The sequence below is a fragment of the Bubalus kerabau genome, chromosome 12, assembly GCF_029407905.1.
Source record: "Bubalus kerabau isolate K-KA32 ecotype Philippines breed swamp buffalo chromosome 12, PCC_UOA_SB_1v2, whole genome shotgun sequence".
Classification (NCBI taxonomy): Eukaryota; Metazoa; Chordata; class Mammalia; order Artiodactyla; family Bovidae; genus Bubalus; species Bubalus kerabau.
In genome coordinates this window covers 21,253,275-21,277,645 of record NC_073635.1, presented here as the reverse complement: position 1 = coordinate 21,277,645, position 24,371 = coordinate 21,253,275, and the positions used below count along the sequence as shown (strand labels likewise).

The window sequence follows — 24,371 nt, the reverse complement described above, 5'->3', positions numbered from 1 at the left end:
AGCCCATGTGCCACAACTACCAAAACCTGCACTTTAGAATTGGTGCTCCGCAACAAGAGAGTAGCCGCTGTTCACCACCACTAGAGAAAGCCCACATGCAGCAATGAAAACCCAGCACAGCCAAAAAATAAAACACATTAATTAAAAACAAACTAGTCTTGGAGGAGGAATACAATTCTCTTCTTTTACATTATCCATAAAATAACTTAAATATTAAGTGGATAATTTTATCTAGATGTTATAGTTATACAAATCCTAGAGCTCACAGAGTGAGTGAATGAAGTGACCCCATGGATTGTAGGAGCCTGCCATGCTCCTCTGTCCATGGGATTTTCCAGGCAAGAGCACTGGAGTGGGTTGCCATTTCCTTGAGTGTACCATTAAAAGTTAGCCTCTGAAAGTAAGAAACTTGGATCAACCACCTCAATCAGGGATGATTAAGAACAATCTTATTTATTGGGGGATGGGCTAGATCAGTGCTCTGCAAAATATAAGTACAAACAACTCACTTGGCTTAGGAGTTCAGGGGTGGGGCCTGAGATTCTACATTTCTAACAGAGTGATCCTGATGCAGGGGTCTGTGGACCACACTCTGAGTAGCAAGTTTTCCTGTTTGGTGATTTAATGAGCTATGCCAAGCCAAGAATACCTTGTCTGGGCAGCTGACAAAATGTGGAATGGGCACATACCTGCACCAGCTGCATTTTGTAGCTCTCAGCCTCTGCTCAGCTCCACCTGTGTGGCTGCAAGGCCCAGACCTGTCAAAAATGACCCTCGCAGGGCTGCGGTGTCCGTATTAGTGTTCCCTACAAGCTACGTGCTAAATGGCTCCAGCCCTAAGAGGAAGACCCAGGAGCACAGCAGCTGCCTCAAACACGAAGCCACAGTTGCCCCAGGGAAAGCCTCAGTGTTGGGGGGTCTGGGAAGAAGCCACAAGCACCAGGGCCCTTCTCCATATGCAGGAGAGCCAGGTCCTAACTGGAGTGAGACCAGTGCATCCCCAGGAGGAGAGAGGATGTCTTGAGGGCTCTTTCCCACACGGCTGCAGGAGCTGGCAGAGGGTGGCCCAGATGCCCCATGCTAGGGAATGCAATAGGTATTTCTGAGTAAAAGCAGTAATCCCACTCTTTGGAAGGCAGAGCCACAAGGCAGGACAGACTGGACAAGAAAATCAGACTGATCCATCTATGTGCACAACATCTTAATGGTTTCTGATTGGTCTCTGTGACCATGACCACAGATGAGGAAGGGCTGTATCATCAGTGATAACATCACAGAGCCTGTCTAGGGCTGGGGCATCATTCCAGTTGTACAGTAGCTCACCAGAACCTCCACGAGAGCAGCTCTGCATGTGAACCTAACTGTTAGGCCAGAACAGGTTCTCAAGCAGAATAAAAATGGAAGTAGTTCTTGTCTGGGGTTCATTTGCTGGAAGTTGCACACTCAAGTCTTCCTGGCACACAAAACCCTGACTGTCCTGCACTGAAAATATATACACATGTCCCCAGTGCATTCATTTATGTCAACTGTATATCAATGTATATATACAACAGGATGTCAGACAGCATCACTAGTATTAACATTAATAAGCCCTTTAGAATCCGAGGAAGTAGAAAATGAAAGAAAGTAGTGATGCATGTGAACTGAGATACTTAAGATACCGGTCAGGTTGGTTTTTAAAGACCGTATTATGGTCTTTAACTATAACTAACTTTGAAAGGCAATATTCTAAATTAGAGAAAATTGGTGACTTTTCTTTTGGTGCTTTTACTGCAATAGAATGTGAAGCTGGGGATGGAATAGGTGGATTTTTTAGTCTTTTGGCAAGCCTGTGTATAATGCCAATTCCACACTGATCACAGAATTAAGCAACTTCAATGGCTGAAATTGTGCTTCATAAGGATTATTATGGAATAAGATTCTGGAAGATATTTGTTCTGAAAATCATAATGGGGAAAGTATTGTACATAGAAAACAAAATTAAGACATTTACAAATGGCTCAAAGTGAAACTGACTCCCATTACCTCTTCCAAAACACTGATCTTCCTGTTTCTGGATGTGTGTGATAAAAACTGGCTGTAAAATGAGCAAACTCTGTCAATAAGTTATCTTCTCTTCTAATAAAAACAGAAATAAAATAATGAATATTTCATCTCCCAAGTCTGAATTTAGCTCTGGATATAGGGACACAGATCATATACACAAATATTCCTCACCATTGGTGAGTCCTACAGGACAAAACCATACATTTTCAAGGTGCTGCTGCTTTAAAAGCTCCTTACATTCTTTCATTAATTAAATCACAGTGGGCTTATCTTTTCCCCCATGCTGAGGGGAGGCACAGATGTAGCCAGAGACAAAATCTAAACGTATTATGCTTCCCTATCCTGAAATAGCATGGAAATAATGACACCACTGAGAAATGAAAAGAAAAAGACAGCATTTAGAAAGATGCGCCTGTGAACAAAGGCAGCCTTGGGAAGGGATGGGATGTCCTCCCATCAGAACAGCGAGGCAGACTTGACAAGCCCCAAGATGGCTCTTGACCAGCTACATTGCCTTGCAATTAACCCAGTGAAGTGAAAGACAGTGAAAGTGAAGTCGTTCAGTCGTGTCCAACTCTTTGCGACCTCATGGACTGTAGCCCACCAGGCTCCTCTGTCCCTGGGATTCTCCAGGCAAGAATACTGGAGTGGGTTGCCATTTAATCAAGATAGCCCGACTTTTTCCATTTAAAAAGCACCTGCAGGGGGCAGGGCACAGCCTTCGACAGAATGACGGAGCCTGAGGACATGACATAAACTGATTAGAACAAATGGGTCCAAGATGGCGGACAAGTTGACTTCCACTAGACCTTGAGCCTCAGTAAATGCTCATCGTAACACACCAGCAAGCTAAGTGACACACTCAGGCACCATGACAGTTTCAAGACTGACCATCAAAGACCAAAAAGTGGGCAGTGGCCCAATTCCTAGAAATCCCACCCCTTCTCCCAAATAGTTGGAATAATCTGTCCCACTCATTAGCCTATGAAAATTGCCCAGCCCATAATAGCTTAGGGGCTTTTCTGGTAGCTCAGCTGGTAAAGAATTCAAATATAATGCAGGAGACTGCCTGCAGCATAGGAGACCCAGGTTTGATCCCTGGGTCTGTAAGATCCCTTGGAGAAGGACATGGAAACCCACTCCAGTATTCTTGCCTGGAAATCTCATGGACCGAAGAGCCTGGTGGGCTACAGTCCCTGGGGTCACAAGAGTAAGACACAACTTAGAGATTAAACCACAACATAAAAGCTAACCACACCATAGCTTGAGGTCTCTCTTGCCTTCTGAGATGGCCCACACTCTGTGGAGTGCGTTTCTCTCTAAATTCACTTCTTACTATCAAAACAAAACCCCAAGCAAACAAACACCTGCAATCTACTGACCATTTTTCCTTGAGACGAGAATGTGTCCAGGGGCCCACAGCAGCAGCTGGGCCTCTTTGAGGCTGCCCTCAATGGCCAATCACAGACACGGTGGCCCCAGGAAAACTGAGGGGACAGAAGTCCATTGGACCTATAGCCCGTGGCAGCTCGGGACCATCAGGGAGAGAGTGGGTGGGAAACAGGGAAGCTACCTGACTCACTATAAGGGCAGGGCAGGAAGCAAGGGACAGAAAGCTAGGAGAGAAACTGGTGGGCAGGAATGTGAGCCATAGGCAGGGGCCAGGGAAGATGGGGGAGAAACGGGTGAAAACAGATTCAGTGACTCCTGCCCACCCATACAGGTGCCTTTTTTTGCACAGCTTACTACATGCTCCCGGGCTCAGATGAGCAGAACGCACTGCTCAAGGCCATTTCTCCATAATTTCAGACACAGAGGATTCCTCAGGGCACTGCCAAGCACCTTCTTGATCACTTCAACTGTTCTTTTGCTATGCGTGCTTTGAAAAGTCTGAAAGAGCACAAAACTGCCAGGCATTCCTGCTGTCAGTTGATAAAAGCCAGGTGAAGAGGTAATGACTCTACTTGAGTTTCGAGAAAAAACAGACTTAGGCACAATTAGGAGGACAAAGAGGGAAGGGCTTTGGAGAAGAGTCTTAAACAGAGAGAACTCATGAATTCTTTGACTACCTCCTACTGGCATTATCCTGTGGCTAGAAGTCCCCAAGAAATGTTATACTGTCCTGAAAATATCATTTTCCAACTCCCAGCATCTTCTAAGAGGAATTCTCCTAGTATGGTTATAATCTTTATTGGAATGGAAATATTTAATCACACATCACGGGAAGTGCAGTTGATTTTTTTTTCCCCTTGGCATAATGATTGTTTTTATTTTATCCCATTTATAAGATTTCCTCTTTTTATTTAAATCGCTTAAAAATGCAAACTGTACACAGCGGCTTGATGATCTTCTAGCCAGGCTGCTGGGAAAAAACAACCTAAAATTCTGAGAAAGTGAAAGTGTTAGTTGCTCGGACGTGTCCAACTCTACGACCCTGTGGACTGTAGCCTGCCAGGCTCCGCTGTCCATGGGATTCTCCAGGCAAGAATACTGGAGTGGGTTGCATTCCCATCTCCAGGAGATCTTCCCAACCCACGTTCCCTGCATTGCAAGCAGATTCTTTACCTCCTGAGTCACCAGGGAAGCCCCAAATTCTAAGAGTGTAAATTAAAGTCAACTACCTAAGGAAGCATCATGCTTTACTGAGATCTCCTGAATGCTCAGCGTGTGTACAGTTTTTGAAGAAACAAATGAAAAGCCTTTTTGGCCATCAATCTAAAAAGGGCAAATGGACCAGTTGCAATAAGAAAATTCATCTACACAAAACCAAAACATCCACTGAAGAAGCCCCTGAGCCACTCTCCTGAGTTGAAAGCGAGACTGGACACAGTCAATGGAAATGCAATCCTTTAATCCCGGACGTGGCGGAAAAACAAGATGCCCAGTGTGGAGAAGGGAATGGCAACCCACTCCAGTATTCTTGCCAGAAGAACCCCGTGGACAGAGGAGCCTGGCGGACTACAGTCCATAGCGTCACAAATCATCAGACATGACTTAGCGGCTAAACAGCAACTCCATAGCACAGGGAACTATATTCAATATTCTGTGACAAACCATAATGGAAAAGAATATTAAAAAAGAATAATGTGTATATGTATGTATCTGAATCACTTTATTTTACAGCAGAAATTAACACAACACTATAAATCAACTATATTTCAATGACATTTTAAAAAAGATAAAAAAAAAAAGAAGATGCCCAGTGATATGTACTCTCCTTCTCCCCTCCCCTATCCACTTATTTGAGGGGAGGGGGATAAAAAGAAGCAACTGCCCCTCACCACAATGTCTCTACTGACTGAGGAAGCTGACTTAGAGGAAGCTCACGGAAGCTCAAACTGACCTGAACAGTCCTCACTTCAGGGTTAGTGATACCATCCACCAGAGAGGATGCCCACCCTCTGGACTCTTATTCCAGGACAAAGAAAAAAGGTACAGAGTCCTTGAGTCTTCACACTGTCTTTCCTCCCTCTCTTCTCCTCTCTCTTTAGTGGAGTTTCTAAAACAGTCACATCCGAGCATCCCAGAGCTCTTGGGGAGGTCCTCAGGGGCCATTCAGCCCAACTGCCTCACTCTACAGAAGGGGAAACCGAGGCTCAGAGAGGGTAGATGACTTTCTCGAGAGCACACAGCTAATTCATGGCAGAACCAGGACTAGGACACCTGGACCCCACATCACCGCTTTGGTCCTTTTTCTTGGGGCTGACCTTTCTTCTACCGCCATCAGGGCAGGCAGCATGAGGAAGCAGCCTCTGCATTCTAAGAAGAAAACTGGTGGCCAAATAGAGTGGTATTCTTGGAGGAAGCTCTCCCGACCACCCCAGTAATGACAAAACCCAACCCTGGACAGACACACTCCAACCCCAGCTCATCCCAAGGAAGCATTTACACCTCTGTGAACTCAGGATCAAACAGTTAAAGGCACATCATGTGGATATTCGGTTAAGAACCACCTGCTGACACAGATAAGTCCATTTCCTAAAAGTGACCAGTTGTAGGAGTCATTCAGAAACAAGCCATCCAGTGGACAGAGGCTGACCAACAGCAGCAGAATGACCGACGGGCAGGAGGTGCTTCCACGACCAACGTGTGGGAACTGGGACTGATTGGTGAGCCCTCGGGGTCACACAGAGGATGCTGCCACCAAGTTGGCTGTGAGAGGGGGAGTGACCCTGCAACTCTGCCATTCAGGAGGAAGAGGAAAATCATTAACCTTCTTTCTGCTCAGTCCTCTGATTATCGTTTGTGAGGAAATGCTATTTGTAACATCTATTTGAAAAATACTTTTTACAACTGTAGCATGACTGAACCTATGTTTTAAAGGATAGACTTAAGACTCTAGATTTAACATGATTTGTTACTTTTCAGAAAGGGTCCACTCTGTTACCTTTGACTTGATGCCTAAGGGGCCTTCTGTGTATAGGTGTGCCCAGGACTGATGCTCCTAGCTGGGAGGAAAGGCAGTTCAGGCAACATACAGGACAAACACATCCAGAAGCCCACCAGTATCCCCTCACCTCTTCTTGCTGCCCAGAACAATGATGTGATGGCTGTGGCAGAGGCAGCTATTTTGTAACTCTGAGGCAACTCTGAGGATGGAAGCCAAAATCCAAGGACTGCATTACAGACCTGCATTGCTTCCTCCAGGCTTTTTTCTTAGAGGAAAACATTTTGCTGACAAAGGTCCATGTAGTCAAAGCTGTGGTTTTCCAATAGTCATGTATGAATATATGAGTTGGACCATAAAGAAGGTCCAAAGAACTGATGCTTTCAAATTGTGGTGCTGGAGAAGACTCTTGAGAGTAGCTTGGAGGACATCAATACAGTCAATTCTAAAGGAAATCAACCCTGACTATTCTTTGGAAGGACTGATGCTGATGCTGAAGTTCCAATACTTTGGTCACCTAATGTGAAGACCCAACTTTTTGGAAAAGACCCTGATACTGGGAAAGATTGAGGGCAGGAGGAAGAGGGGGCGACAGAGGATGAGATGCTTGGATGGCGTCACTGACTCAATGGACATGAATTTCAGCAAACTCCAGGAGATAGTGAAGGGCAGGGAAGCTTGGCGTGCTGCAGTCCATGGAGCCACAAAGGGTCAAACATGACTTAGCAACTGATCAACAACAACAGAGGAAAAGAAAACCATACTTAAGTCATTATTTTTCTCTATTACTAGTAGTCAAATACATTTCCTAATTGAAATACAAAACGCATGTATACACCCTCACTCACCAAGAGGCCCCAACACTGAAGAACGAGGCAGGAATCGCCAGGTATTTAAAGAGAAAAGGAACAACAATAAAAGGTTATTGATCCCAACTGCACCAAGAAAAATTCCAGCTCAGAGATCGCAATTAAAATAATGGAGAGAAAAACAACCCAAACCAAATTACTGGTTTCACTGACAAGAGAGGTGCTTTGTGGTGACCCAGAGGACTGATTTGAGAGCTACAGATTGAACGAAGGTTTCGGGCAAGTATTTTAGAAAAATCATTCTTAAAGAAATGTAGCCTCTGGGCAAAACAGAAAATGGTGGCAGAGAGAGAAAGCACGTTGTCTGGTTTTCGGAATGCAGAAGCTTCAGGGAGGGAATGTGGATCACTAGAGCATTAATCTCATTATTACTAATGGTTCTTAATGACTAAGGGGCAATGCTGGGTCTCCAGTTGGCTGAAATGATCAGAAATTGCTCACTGAGGTTATATGAATAACTAAATATAATTTGACACTAAATTACCATCCCAGACATACAGCTTTCCACACAGTCTCTTATTGCAAGGAAAAAAACTAAGCAAGAACATCAATAAATAGAATAATCCAATTAAGTATCTTTCCATTTGGGAACTATTTAGAATTGAGAGCTTAACAGTGAGCTAGGACAGAACAATTCAGGGTTTACTGATTCAAATTAAAAAAAAAAATCAGGGCTTTTACTGTAAGACAATTTTTCTGTTATTTTGTTTATAAGATAAGTGTTTCATTAATCTGAATGGCTTTGTAGTGATCTTCATCTTTGCACATTGCTCCGAGATGTAGGGCCTAATTTCCCATAGATAGATTTGTAAGTTATTAATAATATTTAATACAGGCACCTTTTTCTATGCTCAGAGTATGCTTATAAACATACTCCTCTTTTTTTTTGTTTGGCTTTTACCATATGTAATAGTCACCTATGACATCTGCCTGGAGGTACAGACATACATGGGAGGAAGTTTGCCCAGCAGAGGAGTTGGGGCCACCTCATAGATCCAATGAAAGCACTCTGAGCTGTGAGCTCCAGACAGTAGGTATTTGACACGTTTGTTGAATGAATGAATGACCGCAGCTTTACCAGAGAAGGTATTTTCCAAGCATGCAGGTAAATAAAGCCTGGACTAGTTCCTCCAGGCTGAATTTCCATAGGGAAAATAGTGGCATGCCTAGCCCTAAAGTCAAGGTACAATCAAATTCTACTTCCCAGATTTACAGGATCCTGTGTCACGTTCTTTAGTAAACCTTCTGTGATTCTTACTATTAAAGCGTGGATAGCCTTCTCTACATACAGAAATGGGACTGACTGCCCACTCCCCCCAGGGTACTCAAGACAAACAGGAAGGACATTTAAGCCATACTTACTGCTGGTGGAGGACACGTGGCTGTAGTCAGACCTGAAACACAAAACCTCAGTATTAGTAGGATTAGACGTTATTTTTCTCTATCCAAGTGATCGCTTCAAGCTAGAATCTTAAAACAGTCAGTAGTAGCATTTAACTGGTAAAGAAATGCCACAAATTAAAAAGTGTCATGCTGCGGACTGTTTTGCACAGAATCAAGTTATGCCTGAATTTGAAAGCACAACTATAAAGACATTCTAGAAACCCAGAGTCCCTCATATGGGCTCTGTGAGTCTCCCACATGGGAGACCAGATCGGTTCCAAACCATCTAAATTTACTGACAAAGTTTTGAATGGAAGCTTATTTGTCTGGGGAGAAGGCTCAGTGTTTTCAACAGATTCTAGAAAGGGTTCACAACCCCCGCCCACCCCCCGCCCCAGTCCCCTCAGGAAGGCTAAACCGCTGCAAAAGGTTAAACCCTTCAAAGGTCAGTTCCACCCCTTGGGGAAATGTTTCTTTGCTGATGTAAGCAGAGGTGAAGTGGACCCCTGGTGAGTGAGAGGGGACCCTGGCTGGGAGGGCCCCTATACTCAAGGTCTGGCTATCAGGAAACACTCAGGCACAATGGTGGTTGATTTCAGTTCCATCTGGGAAGAAATCCTGCTGATACTAGAGTAACAGGATGTGGGCTATGATCAGCAAAGGCAGGGTTAGGGCCAGGGTGAAATAACCCATCAGTTTCTACACAGAAAATCAGCTGCTGGCATTAGGCCTTTGTGAGAACGGGAATCTAGCCAAGAACTTGCCTGCTTAATCTCTACTAAGTTTCTGCTCTATTTGTGTGGCTCTTAAGCTGTCCCTCTCTGGCAACTTCCGTGGTATAGAAGCTACTGGTTTTCTCCCTGCAGGGTCCCCAAGTCATTCTCAGTAGGCAACTAATCTCTCAGGCACGGAGGGGTTTATTCTGCCAAGGTGGTAGTTAGGGGACATAGTTATGCAAATAGACTAGTTAATTAGGTTTAATTTTATAGGTACACACTCCCTGTATTTACTAAGCCTCATGTGGCCTTTCTTGAATCATCTTTTATTCCATTGAGTTTCTTACCACATTAAAAAGGCATATACAAAAAAAATTTTTAAGATCATAAAAAGCACTCTCTCTCACTAGTTAAAACAACCTATATCTCTCGCACAAAATGATGTGCTGACTTACTGGTAGACGGACACAATGGAAGTAAGACAGTGAGTGATTTTCTTTTTTCATATGAAATACTGCGTGCTCAGTTGTGTCCAACTCTTTGTGACCCTATGGACTGTAGCCCGCCAGGCTCCTTTGTCCATGGGATTCTCCAGGCAAGAATACTGGAATGGGTTGCCATGCCCTTCTCCAGGGGATCTTCCCGACCCAGGAATCAAACTCATGTCTCTTATGTTTCCTGCATTGGCAGGCAGGTTCTTTACCACTAGCGCCACCTGGGAAGCCTAAATGAAACTGGGTTGGCCAAAACATTTGTTCGGGTTTTTTTCAGAACGCTATCATGGAAAAACTCGAATGAATTCTTTGGCCAACTCGTACTTTAACTGTCACAGAATCACTGAATTTTAAAACTGGAAAGAATAACAACGACTAACACTTGCATATCCCTCGATAGATTACAAACTGCACCCACTGGAATCTCATCCAATTTTTCATACCACAGATTTGGAAACTAAGGTGATAATATTTGTAAGGCGACCAGGAAGTGAGGAATGATATGATAAAGGCTTGAACTAGGGTGGTGGCATGGAAGGAGTTAGAAGGGAGAATGGTGAGCAGAGCCCAGGGACACACGCTAGCTCAAGGAACAGGGAGAGGAGAAGGAGAGAAAGGAGAGTCAGGGATCAGGAACATTATGAAATGCAGGATTTGTAAGTCAGTGCATTAAACTCCTTCTGGAACCAGGCAGGACATAAATAAACTTTAGGACGATATTTAGAAATGTAACTATATATAAATGCAATGAATACTCAACCAGCATCCACTTGGTAGATGCAATAGCAAAACAATTCCATGACAATGTGATCATCTTAAGATGGCCAGGCTTCAAAGAAATTGCATGACAAGTCCAATAGAACATTCTATAAGAATGTGCAATCGTATTGATTTTTACCATTAAAATTTTGTCAGTATTTTCGGCTAGGGTTTTCCAAATGCTCTCGAAGCATATGGGTTTCACACATGCATACATTTTAAAAGATTTACATATGGATGGATACGTATGTAGAATAAAATTTACATTTGAAACATTTTCCAAGAATCTTAAAGTGCAGAGGGGGTATTTTAGGGCAGGTGCTAGCAGAATGGATGCCTCTGCCTTGAATCTCTCCATACTTCTTGTGATGAAAAGCACTGCCCAGGTCAGGCATGCCAGTCGGTCTTCTGTCACTCTTGCCCTGCTCGAATTCCTCCCTCATACAGCAGCCAATCTTTGCAAAGCACAAATCTGAAGAAGTTCAAGCTGGACATAAACCCCTCTTTCTATGACTGATGGCCTCTGCTCAGCTCTGCAGTCTCGTCCTTCACTCCAATTTCTACCCCTGTCCACCATCAAAACAGAAATCAAACAGAAAGAAAAGTCACTTACAACCTCACATTGCTTTCCAGCCTCTGGTTCTGGTGACGTCATTTGTACCCAGTTGCCATAATGACAGAGATACAATTTTAAACTACTCTTTTCACTAACTCTATCATAAAATGCTGCCACACAGCTCCTGTAATTATATAGATACAGTGATATTCTATAATTTAGTCAACCATGTCCCTTTTGTTGGCTATATGGCTGTTTCTGATTGTTCACTTTTGCAAAGCACACGGAGATGAGATATTTATCAATATATTTAATTTCCTTAGAAAAATTATCATGATGGGGAATAGGAACTGAGTTGAAGTATAAAGACTTTTGTAGTTCTTAAAAGACATTCCAAATAACCCCGGAAGGTTATTTACTAGAAATATGGACAGTGGAAGACAAACTGTAAAGCTTGAAACAATTTTGTGCATAAATATGGTCAAACAATTTTGGATACTGACTCTGGTTCTCCGGAGAGGTGTGTACTCCCAGGTTTTTTAGGTGAGAGGAAACAAGTGTAGGGTACCTGTCTTGGAGATCTTATTTATTGGTCTCACATCCTAAGATGTGAAAAGAATTTATAAGAATTTATCTAGCTGGCTCTGCATAAGATATTCAGCTCTCCCAGAATGAAGCATAGCAGGTGAATCCACAAATTTTAGGATGAAAAATTTATGGACACATGATACCGATAAGCAGGATAATACAAAGATTATATATATTCACATACCGGGCACATACAGTAGACACATTTTCAAACATTACATTTATTTATTTATTATTATTTTTTTTTTAGTGCTCCCCATCCTGAACCCTCCTCTCTCCTCCCTCCCCATTCCATCCCTCTGGGTCGTCCCAGTGCACCAGCCCCAAGCATCCAGTATCATGCATCGAACCTGGACTGGCAACTCGTTTCATACATGATATTTTACATGTTTCAATGCCATTCTCCCAAATCTTCCCACCCTCTCCCTCAGACTAAACAGAAAGTGGTATGTGGTCCCTTGACTGGAGTTTAATCACAATTACACGTAGAGGGTTAAATAGAAAGAGGTTGGCACTTAAGATAGTTGAGTGCCGTCAGCAGCCTACTGGCCAATTTTTATATTCATTTAAAATGGATACCTTCCTAAATTCTCTTTTCCAGGGAAATCTTGGGGTAAGAGTTGATCTAGACATTTCAGTGAAATTGACCTTGACATTTTGGTAAACATCAGCTCAATGCCCCATGGACCTCATCTGTGAAGTCTCAGTCTACCGAATTAGATGCCAAAGTAATTTGGAGCTATCAAGCTCCACATTGAACACAAAGATAATAGAGTATCTAATAGATCATCTTTTCTTCTATGCAAGATTTCCCCATCTACAGTTCTTTAACCATCTCGTTTAAAAATCTGCTCTACCTATTTTTTCCCTTCCACCAGTTTATACACGCTAGACCTGTGAATTGTTGGTTATCTCTGAAATCACAGTGATGCATCTGTTGGAGGTCACCCAAAGATAAAGGACATAATATGACCCTATGTTTTCAGAAGCTCAGTGACAGCTGACATTACTGCCATTAATGCCAGGTCAAACTTCTGAATGAAAATAACCCATCAGCTATTGTTATATTTCAAAGAGTGGCTTAAAGGCCAAATCTGGGAAACAGCACTAAAGAAACACCCATTGGAAAACATTCAGCTTAGTCTTTTGTTATGGTTTACAAAACTCTGCTTGTCTCTCTGTTCAAGAGATTCTGTTTCTTATGATAGTGGACTACAGTCAGTAGCCAACTTGCCAATCTTTTTCTAACAGAAGGTACACGGAAGCACAAAGCAGGTTTTCAAGTGGATCTAGAGAATGCGAGTTTCAAAACGACATCAATTACCCCAGAATGCTAGTTTGCTTTTAGTCTTAGCCCATGTTGAGGGGTCAGACTGCAAAGGTATTGATAGCATTCCAAGCAAAAGAAAATATTTGAACAGAAAATAAGAATTACAGACCAGCTGCTCCTTGAAAGACAACTTTACCAGGTGGAAAGTGTGCTGGAGACCTGGGCTTCAATCTAACCCACTAACTAGTCATGTACCCCCTAAACCTTCATTTCCTCATCTTTAAAATAAAAATAATCATTATATCGAGGCATGTGACATAGCCTTTCAGATGTTCTGAACTATGACCAAATTTGTAAGGCATTTAAAAGCATCAGAGCCTCCACTGTGATGAGGACACAGAACATATGGTTTTGAGTGCACCTGGAGATGTACCTTTTTATTATCTAAAACTCTAAGGACTTCCTTGGTGGCACAGTGGATAAGAATCTGCCTGCCAACGCAGGGGACACAGGTTTGATCCCTGGTCCAGGAAGATTCCACATGCCATGGAGCAACTACGCACGTGTGCCACAACTACTGAGTCTGTGCCCCAGCGTCTGAGCGCTGGAACTACTGAAGCCCGCTGGCCCTAGAGCCTGTGCAACAAGAGAAGCCACCACACTGAGAAGCCCACGCACTGCAATGAACAGTAACCCCCACTTGCTGCAATTAGAGAAAGCCTATGCAAAAATAGTGAAGACCCAGCACAGCCAAAAATAAAAGTAAATAAAATAAACTTAAAAAAAAAAAAACAGCATTAAAAAAAAACCTCTAAGGGGCTTCCCTCATGGTCCAGTGGTTAAGAATCAGCCTTGCAATACCAGGGACACCAGTTCAATCCCTGGTCCTGGAAGATTCCACATGCCCAGAGGGCCACAACTACCGAGCCTGAGTACTGCAGCTACTGAAGTCCACACACGTTAGAGCCTGTGCTACGCAGTAAGAGAAGCCACTGCGATGAGAAACCTGAGCCCCACAACTAGGCTGGCAGCAACTAGAGAAACCTGGGCACAGCAGTGAAGACCCAGTGCAGCCTATATATATATATGTATATATATATATATTTTTTTTTTTTAATCCTCAAGTTTACCATTTGGAGTATTTTTCATACTGGGGGTTTACTTATGCCAGGCACCATTCTAGGGTCTTTAAGTGTATCATGTTAGTTGCTCAGTCGTGTCTGACTCTTTGCAACCCCACGGACTGCAGCCCGCCAGGCTCCGCTGTCCATGGAATTTAAGTGTATAGACTCGTTCAATCCTCACAACCACCCTATGAGGGGGGCACTATTATTGTCACCCACAGATTACAGAAGGGAAAGCTGAGGGCAGAGAGAGGTTAAGCAACTGGCTCAAGGTTCCACAATTCCTAAGTGGAGGCATTTAAACCACAGCTGGCTGGCTCTTTTCCTGTGACTTTCAAAGGGATGAGCACAGTCCACCCTGGCAGTGGGATCCACAGAGGTTCTTAGAGGCATTTCAGATGCGTTGCTGAAACGATCAGTCATCAGCTCAAGCAATAGCCCCAGAATGCCTTGCTCCTCTGTTCTGCTCACACCTGCCTAGCAAGAGTCCCCCCACCAACCTTGATGGTCCCAGCTACCCACTGTCTCTCTCTGCCTGCCCCTAGGCAGGTGAACCCTGCTGCAGGAGAGACAGACTGGCACCTTCCGATGTAATCACTAATTTCAGCTGGCTTATTGTTCATCTTTGCCTGAACAACCACGGCAGGTCTCCGCTCTCCTGGGGGCTGCATCTGGACTCAGTGGAAACCCATGTTCCCTTCTCTCCCACTGACTGCAACAGGGATGTCCCCCTCTTTCCAAAGCCAATCTGTCCAGCTGGTCCAAGGTCCATCTGCCCCTACCTTTTTAGAAAGCTGACATTACAGATATACATCTTTCTCCTATACAGTTAGCCTTTCTCACTCACAGAATCCTTTCTGTGAGCATTTACCACCCAATTATTGCTTATATTGAAGACTCCTTCCCTCAGCCCATTCCCCACTCCCAGCTACTGACTCTCCTCACCCCTCCCATTTCCAGCCACCTCCTCTCCCTCACTCCAACCTGGCTTTTGCACCCACTTCTCCTCCATCAACTACTACTCCGCCTTCTCTTCCTCATCTCCGTTTACAAAGAAGACACTTCCGGACTTCTCTCATGGTCCAGTGGTTAAGAATCTGTCTGCCAATGCAGGGGACACAGGTTCGATCCCAGGTCTGGGAAGATTCCACATGGAGCAGAGCAACTAAGCTCATGGGCTGCAACTACTGAAGCCTGAGCCCAGGAGCCTGTGCTCCACAAGAGAAGCCACCACAGTGAGAAGCCTGCACACCATAACTAGAGAACAGCCCCCGACTTGTGGCAACCGGAGAAAGCCCACGTGGAGCAATGACAACCCAGCACAGCCAAAAATGTAAAAAAAAAAAAAAAAAGAAGACACTTCACCTTTCTCCTGATTCATTTCTCAGTAGCATAGCTTATCTCTTTCCTTTTCCCCCACCTGGCTTCCAGGGTACGCCCTTCTTTTTTTCACTCGATGCCTCCTTTTTCTCTCCTCCTTTACCTGACATTTAAATACTGTAGTTTTGCAAGGTTGGCCTTCAATAGCACCTGCTTCCCAGAGCTGTTGAAGGATTAAATGAGTTAATGAAATAGGGATGTTGGGAAAGATTGAGGGCAGAAGGAGAAGAGGGCACCAGAGGATGAGAGGGCTGGATGGCATCACCAATGCAATGGACATGAACTTGGGCAAACTCCGAGAGATGGTGAGGGACAAGGAGGCCTGGCGTGCTGCAGTCCATGGGGTCACAAAGAGTCGGACATAACTGGGTGACTGTGGGCGACTGAACAACAACAATGAAACTTCCCAGGTGGCCCTAGTGGTAAAGAACCCACCTGCAATGCAGGAGACATAAGAGACATGGGTTCAATCCCTGGGTCGGGAAGATCCCCTGGAGAAGGAAGTGGCAACCCAGACCACTATTCTTCCCTGGAGAATCCCACGGACAAGAGAAGCCTGGCGGGCTATAGCCCATATGGTCGCAAAGAGTAGGACACACTTGAAGTGACTTAGCATGCATCACAAGTCTTAGAATGGTACCTGGCACATAGTAAATGCCAGGCACATGTTTGCTATGACCTTTAGTTGATTTAATCCTCTCTGAAGGCTTTAATTGCCATTTTCAGGCTGGCAGTTCCCAAATGCAATGCCATCCTGCAGTCCTCCTCTCCAGGTAGATTACCTGACTGCTGACTCACTATCTTTCCTTGGATGTCTCCCAATACTTCAAACACAGCATGTTGAAGAAGAAACTTCTCATACCCTGCCCAAACTTGGTTTGGAGGAGATCAAGGGCTACTCTGAGACTCTGATGAAAAATAGTGTCTTCTCATAAAACCACACAAAGCCCATCATTTTGCTTACAGCTCAAAGCAATTCATGCACCCCAAATTAAGACTCCTTGTCTTAGACGATGTGTCACTTGAGCTGACTCTTGAAAGAAGAGTAGAGTTTCACCTGGCAGACAGGCGTGCCAGGTGGAGAAGGGCCCAGCAGGCAGAGAGGGCAGCTTGACACAGGCGAGGGAACTGGAGAAAATCCAGCTGATGTGGTTGGATGCAGGGTGCAAGGATGGGCCTGTCAAGTGAAAGGGCCAGAGAATGGGGGTTGGGGGTACTGCAGAGAAGGCAATGGCATCCCACTCCAGTACTCTTGCCTGGAAAATCCCATGGATGGAGGAGCCTAGTGGGCTGCAGTCCATGGGGTCGCTAAGAGTTGGATACAACTGAGCGACTTCACTTTCACTTTTCACTTTCTTGCATTGGAGAAGGAAATGGCAACCCACTCCAGTGTTCTTGCCTGGAGAATCCCAGGGACGGCGGAGCCTGGTGGGCTGCCGTCTATGGGGTCACACAGAGTCGGACACGACTGAAGCGACTTAGCAATAGCAACAGCAGCATAACACTGGGGCCTTGTGGGCCATGCTAAACTCTTTGTACTTTGTAGACAACAGAACCACTAAAAGCTTGTAAGGCAGAGAGACATGATCAGATTTGCATTTTAAAAATATGCTGTGCTAAGTCTCTTCAGTCATGTCCGACCCTTTGAGACACCCTGGACTGTAGCCCACCAGGCTCCTCTGTCCATGGGATTCTCCAGGCAAGAACAGTGGAGTGGGTTGGCATGCCCTCCTCTAGGTGATCTTCTCGACCCAGGAATCGAACCTGAGTCTCTTATGTCTCCTGCATTGGCAGGTGGGTTCTTTACCACTAGCGCCACCTGGGAAGCAAACACATGCTGAATGCTTTCTACATGTTTTCTGCAGTCTCCATAGGCAGCTATATAAAAGCTGGATAGGGTAAGAGGGGGTAAGCGCTGGAAAAGCAGGGAAACTATGGACAGTTTTTTAAATAAGTAAACTCAACTTTAAAGGATATATGCTGCTGCTGCTGCTAAGTCACTTCAGTCATGTCCGACTCTGTGCGACCCCATAGACGGCAGCCCACCAGGCTGCCCCGTCCCTGGGATTCTCCAGGCAAGAACACTGGAGTGGGTTGCCATTTCCTTCTCCAATGCATGAAAGTGAAAAGTTAAAGTGAAGTCGCTCAGTAGTGTCCGACTCCTAGCGACCCCATGGACTGCAGCCTACCAGGCTTCTCCGTCCATGGGATTTTCCAGGCAAGAGTACTGGAGTGGGGTGCCATCGCGTTCTCCAGAAAGGATATATGAGTAAGTGGCAAATACTAGATTAATAGAAATAGCCTAAACTATTTCATTTAAATGTATGCCACTTTAGCTTTAAGAATGCTACGGAAGTAATACGAATTCTTCAAACAATTCTGTCCTATTAACGTACACATTATGACAGAGGCGGAGAGGTGGCAGAATGCTCAGCGAACCCCTCCCAGGAGCCCTGACAGCTGTCATGCTGTTCCTTGGGAGTGTGAGTGTGTGACACTTCTGGGTCAGGGTTTCCTCTGCACTTCTTCAAGACAGCCCTTGCAAAAAAGACCTGTTTTACGAGAGTTCTGCAAATTGAAAACCAATGGACCAGCTTATGCTTTATTTAATCCAGCTGAAAATGAGCTGGTTAATTTTGCTTTGTTCCTTCTACTCATGGTCTAGCTAACTAAAGATAGGGGGCGGGAGGGGCAGGAAGCCAAGAATCTCTGATTAAAGTGGATAAATGTCACATATACAGAGTGTGGGAGGAAGCACAGGAGTTCAGTATTTGGAATCAGTTGCAACACTGGAAGGTAATTGGGTTCTGTAGTGACCCTTAGTGATCACAAGTGTGGGTAACAAGGAAAGCACATTGCACGGTAAATGCTTTGGGGCAGTAAAGTCCCAGATGTGGGCTAGAGCCGGAGGAGGCTGCAAGTAAGGGTGTGGTGGGCAGGCAGGAGGGGCTACCTAGCGAGACTCTCCCGGAGTCAGGTCAGACCCTGGGTCCATTCTGGACCTGGACTCTCTTCCTGTCCTCCCAGGGTTGCAAATCCTGAGATTATTCTGAATTACTCCCCTACCCCTCAACCTTCCAGGAATGAGGCTTTCTGTCCTCCGGGCAGCTCCGGTCCTCCCCACCACCCCCTCCCCCGGGTTACCGCTGATAGGAAAAGACACCCTTTCCTTCTGGGTCGGTACCCGCATCCGGGATGTAGCGCTGACTCTGCACCAGGAAATCCTCTAGAGATAGGGGCTGGGCGGGAGCCTTTGCAATGACCTCCGTCTCCTAAAAGACATTCAGTCTTTTGTCCCACTCAGGAAAACAGTGTTGGTGGGAGAGGGTTAATTACATGAGTCTCCAAAGGTTTGGGCTAATTGAGTCAGCTGAAGCGAAGAGGATATTAAAATAATAATAATAATAATAAACAGGGCTAGATCATAGCACTATCCTCACCCCACCTGTGCTCAAGGCTAGTGCATCCAGCTGGCACAGGTGCGCACAGGGGCGAGGAAGTTTCGGCTGGGCAGCGGAGGGGTTGGGGAGACAGGGCGTCCCGCCAAGCACAATCAAGCACAAAATGAGAAACGCCATTCTCTTAGGCGACTTCTGAAAGACTTCTAGGTCTCACGTGTCCTACCCTCTTTACTTCTCATCCCCAAGCCCCCATCCCGGACTCCAGGGGGCCCCGGAGTTACAGGAAGAAAGTCCTCGCGGAAGGTGGAAACAAGTGCAAGCGCGTCCCTGGTCTAAGGAGGATACAGGGGACACTGCATTTGCACTGCACGCTGCATCATCTCAGTGATAGCGGAGGGCAGGTGGGGCTGCAGCGGTGTGGGATTACTCTGAATCTAGAGTCCTTCCACTTTCCTGACCCTCAGGGAGGGGACCGCCCTGACCCGAGCAGCCACGAACCATGCCGTTCTGTTCTCAAGGCCCGCCCAGATGGGCTCACCGCAGCCCCTCCGGCTTCCCCGAGGGACCCGGCGGCAGGAGCAGCCCCCGTGGCCCAAGGCCAGCCCAAGCGGCTCCGGCGCGCGGTCCAGGAAAGTCCCTGGCCGGGAAGAGCCGCCGCGCAACTCGGAGAGTGCCCCCCTCGCCCACTGCCCGGCCCGGTCCGCGCGGCTCACCCTCCAGTCTCGGCTCCCGAGTCCACGCAGTCATCCTCCTCGCCGCCACCCGCCTTGGGGTCCATGGTGCGCTCCCCGCCGCGCTCCGCTCGCGAGCGCCGGCGTGACCCGGGCGGCCCAGCTCAACCCGGCCCGGCGCGAGCTGGCGGGGTTCCCTCGGAGAGTCTGGCGGCCGGGGCTCCGGCAAACAACTCCGGCACCACCCCGCGCCGCGCCCTCTCCTGGCCGCGCCCAGCCGGGCCCCCGGGGACTGCTCGTGTTCCGCCCCTCGCCGATGCCGAGCGAGCGTGTGCGCGCGCCAGAGGGCGTGTGCACGCGAGTCGGGGGTCTGTGCGTACGCAAGAGGGCGTGTGCACGTGGTGTGAGCGCGCGCGCGTGTGTGCGCGGAGTCTGTACGCACGCAAGAAAGTATGTGCCTGTGAGCGAGCGTAGGTGCGCGCGCGAGAGCGTGTGTGCAGCGGGTGTGAGCGTGTGCGCGAGCTCGCATGAGCCCGCATGTTGCGTGCCCGTGTGTGGTGTGAGTGAACGAATGGGTGAGGTCTGTGCGGTCTCGTGCACTTGTGGTTTGTGTGGGTGGGTGGGTGAGGCATGTAATACACTGGTCGGTGTACGCTTCTGAGTGTTTGGGGGGCGCGTGTTCCTGTCTGTGCTTTGTGACCGCTTATCAAGACCAGTGCTACATATTCTTACATATAATCTCATTAAATTCACAACAAGCTATAGGGTAGATATCAACAGTCCAATCTTACAGATAAGTAAATCAAAGCTCCAAGAGGTTAAATAACTTGTCTTAAAAAAGAAGAAAGTAGAAACGAGTGCCTCGCTAGTGAGCCGTGTGAGTGAGCCGCGCCTCTCTCCTGGGCCCACAATCCTGGAATTCAGATTCCTAGGGATAGCGGGGAGGTTCCTGAGCCCCGGCGGCGTTGCAATTCCCACGGAGAAACAGCAGGGCGCACGGTGGAAGCGAGGAGAAACCTGTTTTACTTCTAGAGCATCTAGGTGTTTTCTCACAGTTCCCTCAGAATTGCCAACACTGAATTCATTATCACCTTTTTTAGCACAAGTCTGAGTGGCTTCCCACCCCCAAGTTGCCAGTTTACAGCTAGTGTCATGTCATTTTGTGTGTTAGTCGCTCAGTCGTGTCCAACTCTTTGCAACCCCATGGACTGTAGCCCCCCCCAGGCTCCTCTGTCCGTGGAATCCTCCAGGCAAGAATACTGGGTTGCCATTCCCTTCTCCAGGGTATCTTTCCAATCCAGGGATTGAACAGCGTTTCCTGCATTGCAGGCAGTTTCTTTACCATCTGAGCTACCATTTGCTAGTTAAAAAAAAAAGCCTTTAAAAATAACTTGAAGACAATTGCAGGCACCTGCATTCAGGGGTTGCTGCTGTAGGGAGATAATGGATGTTTGTAAAATACCCTGCTCAGCCCCTGGGGTGAGTTAATGATCACTATTGAAGGGGATCTCTTCCCCTTAGGGTGAGGCTGGATAGAGTTTGGGGTCAGGAAGGAGCAAAACTATTTGGATTTAATTCTGACAGCCCTGCCCAAGGCATAGGAAGACACTCATTTCTAGTTTCTTCTTTTTTGAGATAAGTTATTTAGCCTCTTTGAGCTTTGATTTACTTCTTTGTAAGATTGGACTGTTGATATCTACCCTGTAGCATGTTGTGAATTTAATGAGATCATATGTAAGAATATGTAGTGTTGGTCCTGATAAGCACTAGTCCTAGGCAGCCATCATGACTTCTAAAGCATGAGCTAGCTACAGTCCCAGTCTCAATTTGCAAAGCAGTGACAAGTGGTTTCAAGAAGGGGAATCTATTTTTCTTTCCTCTCTCCTTCTCCTCTCTTTTCTGTTCTTCTTCCTACTTACTTAAATGTCACTCCCTTTGATTCTTAATTAAATTACACAAAACAGAGATCTAACTAAACAAAAGAATAGACATGCAATCTTAGCAAGAAAAAAAATAGGTAAATATGCCAACCCCAAATCTTAACTGAATTGTCCTTGCTGAGCATAAAATTCCCTGCACACAAAATACAGATTGAAATATTATACTCAATTTGTGCTCATTAGCTGAAAGAAGGAGCATGTCAATTCTTCAAAGGAGATCCCCCTCACTGCCACCCCACCCCCACCCTATATACTGATTTCTAAAAGAAAAATTCTCAGACAAGACAAAAGAATTGTTGTAAGAGATTTACAGCACAATGCTATTAATGACCAGCTTAAATTTATTGGTACAGTCAATAAATACCATTTAGAAGGCTGAGTTCTAGATATATAAATGAAGGAAAACAGCAATGGATATTATGCTTGCCCTCATGGAGCTTATAATCCCTCTCCTTATAAGTAGAGGGAGACTAATGAAATAAGTATATATTAAAAAAATATATATATATATAACATAAATGAAGATGGATGCTATGAAGAAAAAGAACAGTGTGTCCTGAGAGAGGACGTAATTCAAGTTGGAATGTCAGGGAATGCTCTCTCAGGAAGGGATATTCAGCCCTCTTCTGCCTTAGGGTCTTTGCACTTACTGTTTCTGCTCCCTGGAATAATTGCTCCCAGATTTTCTGCAAGGCTCTTGCCACATTATCTTTCAGAACTGTGTTCAGAGAACAGACTTATAGACACAGCAGGGGCAGGAGAGGGTGGATGAATTGAGAGACAAGCATTGAAATATATACATCAGTTCAGTTCAGTCGCTCAGTTATGTCCGACTCTCTGCAATCCCATGAATCGCAGCACGCCAGGCCTCCCTGTCCATCACCAACTCCCGGAGTTCACCCAGACTCACGTCCATCGAGTCAGTGATGCCATCCAGCCATCTCATCCTCTGTAATCCCCTTCTCCTCCTGCCCCCAGTCCCTCCCAGCATCAGAGTCTTTTCCAATGAGTCAACTCTTTGCATGAGGTGGCCAAAGTACTAGAGTTTCAGCTTTAGCATCATTCCTTCCAAAGAAATCCCAGGGCTGATCTCCTTCAGAATGGACTGGTTGGATCTCCTTGCAGTCCAAGGCACTCTCAAGAGTCTTCTCCAACACCACAGTTCAAAAGCATCAATTCTTCGGCGCTCAGCCTTCTTCACAGTCCAACTCTCACATCCATACATGACCACAGGAAAAACCATAGCCTTGACTAGACGGAGATTTTGAATATGCTATCTAGGTTGGACATAACTTTCCTTCCAAGGAGTAAGCATCTTTTAATTTCATGGCTGCAGTCACCATCTGCAGTGATTTTGGAGCCCCAAAAAATAGTCTGACACTGTTTCCACTGTTTCCCCATCTATTTCCCATGAAGTGATGGGACTGGATGCATGATCTTTGTTTTCTGAATGTTGAGCTTTAAGCCAACTTTTTCACTCTCCACTTTCACTTTCATCAAGAGGCCTTTTAGTTCCTCTTCACTTTCTGCCATAAGGGTGGTGTCATCTGCATATCTGAGGTTATTGATATTTCTCCCGGCAATCTTGATTCCAGTTTGTGTTTCTTCCAGTCCAGCGTTTCTCATGATGTATTCTGCATATAAGTTAAATAAGCAGGGTGACAATATACAGCCTTGACGTACTCCTTTTCCTTTTTGGAACCAGTCTGTTGTTCCATGTCCAGTTCTAACTGTTGCTTCCTGACCTGCATACAAATTTCTCAAGAGGCAGGTCAGGTGGTCTGATATTCCCATCTCTTTCAGAATTTTCCACAGTTTATTGTGATCCACACAGTCAAAGGCTTTGGCATAGTCAATAAAGCAGAAATAGATGTTTTTCTGGAACTCTCTTGCTTTTTCCATGATCAAGCTGATATTGGCAATTTGACCTCTGGTTCCTCTGCCTTTTCTAAAACCAGCTTGAACATCAGGAAGTTCACTATATGCAAAACAGATAGCTAATGGGAAGTTTCTGCATAACACGGAGCTCAACCTGGTGCTCTGTGACAACCCAGAGGGGTGGGGTGGGTTGGGGGGTGGGCGGTGGGAAGGAGCTTCAGGAGCATATGTATGCATGCCTGCATGCTCAGTTGCTTCAGCCGTGTCCAACTCTTTGCGACCCCGTGGACTGCAGCCCACCAGGCTCCTCTGTCCATGGGATTCTCCAGGCAAGAATACTGGAGTGTATTGCCATGCCCTTCTCCAGGGGATCTTCTCGGCCCAGTGATCCAACCTGGGTCTCCTGCACTGAAGGCAGATTCTTTACCACTGAGCCATCTGGGAGGCCCTGAACATACATTTGCTTACAGGTGATTCATATTGATGTATGGCAGAAAGACCAACACAACATTGTAAAGCGATTGTCCTCCAACTAAAAATAAATAAATTTTAAGAAAACATTGAACTTAAAGGACTCCATTCAAATGGCCCCTGATCAGAGAGTCCTTCCTGATTAAACTTGCATCACAGTGTTCCCTTACCCTGTTCTGTTCCTTCTTATAACTCTATCAGCACTTGACATATGATAGATTTATTGACTGATGACCTCTTCTTCCTGCCCTAATCCTACCCATGGAATGCCAGCTCCAGGAGAGCAGGGTCTCTGTTCTGTTCACTGCTGTATCCCCAGTACCTGGAGTAGTCCTTGGAGCAATAGACACCTGCTGAGTGAATGGAGGGAAAGCAGCCACAGCCTGGGTAGGGGAGGTAGTAAGGAGAGCTCCCCTGGTACAGAGACCAGCAAGAGTG

At 45.8% G+C, this 24,371-nt stretch overlaps 1 protein-coding gene across 2 annotated transcripts in view; it reads right to left on the bottom strand.

Annotated features, from left to right (window-relative positions):
- Nucleotides 1-20,931, bottom strand: part of FAM124A (family with sequence similarity 124 member A) — a 124,322-nt gene extending 103,391 nt beyond the window's left edge. Inside the window, exons 1-2 of one of the 2 annotated variants that reach the window (XM_055542214.1) lie at nt 19,687-20,931; nt 8,665-8,696 (exon numbers count right to left, since the gene is read on the bottom strand). In XM_055542214.1, the coding sequence (XP_055398189.1) occupies nt 8,665-8,696; nt 19,687-19,751 (97 nt within the window). In that variant the 5' untranslated portion in view covers nt 19,752-20,931. Of the gene's footprint in view, nt 1-8,664; nt 8,697-15,557; nt 15,660-19,686 lie in introns of those variants that run through there. The other variant, XM_055542216.1, reaches the window with a different exon arrangement.
- Nucleotides 20,932-24,371: the final 3,440 nt, after the last annotated feature.